General features: G+C 35.1%; 1 protein-coding gene across 1 annotated transcript; it reads left to right on the forward strand.

Moving 5' to 3' along the window:
• Positions 1–1,483: 1,483 nt before the first annotated feature.
• Positions 1,484–2,488, forward strand: LOC133529852 (uncharacterized). The gene has a single exon (XM_061867658.1). It carries the CDS (start codon positions 1,763–1,765, stop codon positions 2,468–2,470), a length of 708 nt encoding a protein of 235 aa, XP_061723642.1. The 5' UTR covers positions 1,484–1,762; the 3' UTR covers positions 2,471–2,488.
• Positions 2,489–4,319: the final 1,831 nt, after the last annotated feature.

Here is a 4,319-nt window from a genome sequence, read left to right on the forward strand (position 1 = left end):
ATGTTAGTTTAGAGCATTAACTAGTATCAAAATACACATAAGCGAAGTCATGAACATTGTGAATATAGTAAACACGCCTATGATGGGACTGGCACCAGTAATGGGATGGTATAGACAATTCTTGTAAAACAAGTAACATTGGCCAAGGAAATCTTGTCAGTAGAAAAACGCGGCAAATTTGGAATATCGTGGGTTAGCAACACTGTGTTCGAATAATTCCAAAATCGCGTATCATCTGTGTTTTATCTGTGCAATGTGGATCGTCCATTTTGTTTGTTTATATTCTGAATCAGTGCTATTCCAAGAGAAATTCTGCTCTCACCGTTAAAATAAATACCAATATAATAAATAAGATTGTGCATGAACTTAAGCAAAGTCAAGATGCCTACAATATAAGTACAATCATGCTCGTTGATCGTAACCATTAGAGAAATGTGAGGTTATGGTAATTACTGGCAGATCCCGGAGAATTTAAAGATAATGTGCAGTTTTTTTGTTTCAGGGTTGAAAGGCTTAAATAAAGATAAAACGTATGCCTAAATATATCCAATAAGACCACAAATTGTGTCCTGGAAATAGGGTTGCCAGGCCATAAAATGCAAAGGCCGGACTGCGCACTATATAAGGCCGGACATTTTGCCCTAAAAGCCGGACATGTTTTTTTTATTGCCAAACTTAATGTTTTTACAGCTGGGCTGTTGAAAAAAGTATCTGACAAAAAGCCTGACAAATGCCGGACAGGCCGAACACGTACATATTTGGCCGGACGCGACCGCAAAAAGCCAAACATGTCCGGCTAAAGCCGGACACCTGGCAAGCCTACCTGGAAACCGTCCATAGGCCCACACATCTGGCCTCTAATATTTTTAGCAGCTGGTTCGATCGTTCCCAATATCAAAAGACGAAGTCCTAAAATATGTTCAAAGGTAAGCTTTCTCAACAATCTTAAGACGTTTAAGAGCCTTTATTATATCTCCTTTCTTTCGCAACATCTACCTAATCCTTACGTATGTTTGTTGCAGGATTAAAACTCGCCCAATATAAGGCGTTCGTAGTTTTTCCCTTCAGACAATACTTACCCACGGCAGTTTACGTACGTGTACAACGCAAGCAAGACGAAAAATAAACTTGTTACCTAAAAAACTAACAAAAACTAAAAAAAAATGGGGCAATGATTTAGATTATTCTTCTAAAAATAATAATTAATTATATTTTTCTTTGAATAGTTACAACAAATTTCATAAAATGGTTTTGTAATAATATTTATATAAATAAGCTATATATAGTTAGCTAGATATAGTTAAACTAGCAAAATGTACCGTGTAAAATAATAAGTCAACTGAGATAAACCCGAAAAACTCCGCCAGGAAGGAGCGGTACCTCCTAACACAAGTATTGTTATACTTACCAGGAGGTATCCATTACCAATATTGTTTAAATTCTACTAGATACCAAATAAACTATTTTGATTTTATTTTTTGATTTTTTTTAAAGTTGTCCGTTTGTTCAGCATCAAGAAATCTGATTTGGTTCATGCACATATATACCTATGGAAAATCCTAGTTTATACTTGCTGAAGTAGATATGTATCTATTTAAGAGATGTTTTAAGTCAATTTACCTGTTTGTTCAAGAAAATAATTTATTCAGCGTCCATATGGAGCACAGTGTATAATTTTAGAAAAATATTTTTACGTTTAAATCATATCTTCTTTTATCCCGAAACAATATTAACTTGCTTACAATTACTCCATATTACTCACATGAGTGAAAGTTTATGTCTGAAACTAAATGTTGCGAAGACAGAGTACATGGCATGTGGCGGCACGGACCCCGACCCCATAAAGGTAGGAGACGAATTTGTCGTGAAAACGAATAAATTCAAATACCTTGGTTCCGTGCTGCACGAATCTGGTGAAATCGATCACGACGTCCAAGTCCGAATAAGTGCTGCTTGGGCAAAATGGCGAGAAGTAACCGGTGTCATCTGCGACCCTAGGATACCGGTGAAGCTAAAGGGCCTTGTGTACAAGAGCATCATCCGACCAGTCCTACTATATGGTAGCGAGACCTGGCCTGTCCTCGGAAGACATGTCCAGCAGCTTCACGTCACCGAAATGAAGATGTTGCGATGGATGTGTGGCGTTACGCGATTAGATCGCATACGTAACGAACACATTCGTGGCAGCCTTGGAATTCGTGACGTAGCGGATAAGCTGCAGGAAAGTCGCCTCCGATGGTATGGCCATATAAGCCGCAGACCAGTAGACTACGTCGGAAATAGATGCCTCAATCTCACTGTCCAAGGCCCTAGATCACGCGGCCGCGGTAGACCTAAGAAGCGCTGGCTGGAGGTCGTGAGAGCGGACATGGTGGAGAGCAATCTCACATCTGAGGATGCCGAAGATCGGGCAAAGTGGAGAAGATTAAGTAGGAGAGCGGACCCTGGCGCTAGGCCGGGAAAACGCTAGGTTGAAGAAGAAGAAGACTCACATGAGTGAAAGTTGGTAAGTTTACATTGTCAAGGTATCTTTTGTTAATATTTTGAGTACCTGAAATTGTCTCAGTTCCAAAATGACAAGTCTTGAATAGCCTAATGTGCAAGTTAATAAATTTCTTAACAGTATTCTCCTGATATCTAAATGACTTTTTTAAATATCAATATACAAAATATGATTTAGCCGATATATGTAAATATCTAATATTTTTATAAGGCAAATTTCTTGTTAGACTAAGTTTTATATGTAACTACTACTAATAAGAATACTTTAAACTTGAAATTACAAATTTTAAAACAAATCTGTTTTATGCCTAATTTGCTTTTGAAGGTTGCATACAGGAGCATTTGTATTGCATTTTATATATCATTAATATTGAATTCCAACAGAGAAATCTGATAATATATTAAAATCTAGTAGAATACCTGCGGAAGTGATGATTTGATTCAAACATTATTTTTTTCAGAACAGTCCGTTTCCATATATTTTTTGATCTCGTCTAACTTGTTAATCATATTGATTAACATCATTTTTACTCCAGTTTAAATTGTCCTTCCAAAAAAAACCATATTTCGGTTCGATGTAGGTACATTGCTGTGTTTCACTTTGCTTTACATTGCTACTGGCATACCCTTCTTGACCGACTATATTTACCATCAGTTTTTAATAGCTGGCAACATTTTACCATAAAAAAGAGCCAAAGAGCTGCTAAGTTTAATTTTACATTGATATTTGTTAGTGTAAAATCTTCGCTGGTCTCAGGTGTTGTCGAGGTGATAAATAATAGTGGACTGTAGTATAGACGCTGATCTACTTCAAAAAATACAAAAATAAAAAAAGTGGCAAAGTGAACAGTCGTTGGGAATTGGATAACAACCGTAAGTTTTTTAAAAGCTGTGTAAACTGTCAATGTTTTGAACACAAAATTGCCATATTTAAATTAGAACATAAAGACATTGAGCAACGATTGAATTAAACATTTCATTGAATATTTTAATTAAAAAATATGCAATCTGAATGAAATTAATTATAAGAATATTTGGATACATTAAATTAAATTATATAAAAAAATATTGATTTTTAATTGCAAACATTAATGACTTAACCTAACGAATGGAGGATCAAAAATGAGTCCATTTTTGAACGATTCGTAACAGTTAGTTTGAAAATTAATGGCGCCATACATCCCATGACTGGTGCAAAAAACATAGTTTTAACCGGTTAATAATATTGAAATCAATTGCAGTAGCTTTCATTAAATAGAAAACATAGAGGACGAATTGGACATTTAACTTTTAAAGCATAAAGCGGTAGAAATTTTACAGATGTCGGTGAAATATCAAAAATACTCCAAATTTTCTCTTAAATGTCCCACGATTGGTGCCGTTAACATACGTATTTAATAACATGATTTACAGTATATATGGTGCTACTTTAGCGCACTAGTGCGCAAATAAGCTGTTCTGTTTATTTTGTTTTAGCTTGTGACTTGTGTCTTGTGTGATCAACGCTGGAATTCGCCAGCAACATGCCGAGACGAGGCCATTTAGCGGCACATAATTTTTTACGTTTTTTTTATATCACATACTTATATGTAAATTGTCTCGTTTGTGTTCGTGTTTACGAATAATTTTCTATTATATTCGATTTGATGTTGATTTCAGCGTGTCGCATTTATTTATAAAATAAATAGTATATAACATTATTACACATATTGACTACTTAAGTCCAACTGTAAGTTCAATAAGGCTTGTGTTGTGGATACTTAGCAAAACGATATATATAATATATAAATATGTGTAAATACTAAAATACACACAAT

The sequence above is a fragment of the Cydia pomonella genome, chromosome 21, assembly GCF_033807575.1.
Source record: "Cydia pomonella isolate Wapato2018A chromosome 21, ilCydPomo1, whole genome shotgun sequence".
Taxonomy (NCBI): domain Eukaryota; kingdom Metazoa; phylum Arthropoda; class Insecta; order Lepidoptera; family Tortricidae; genus Cydia; species Cydia pomonella.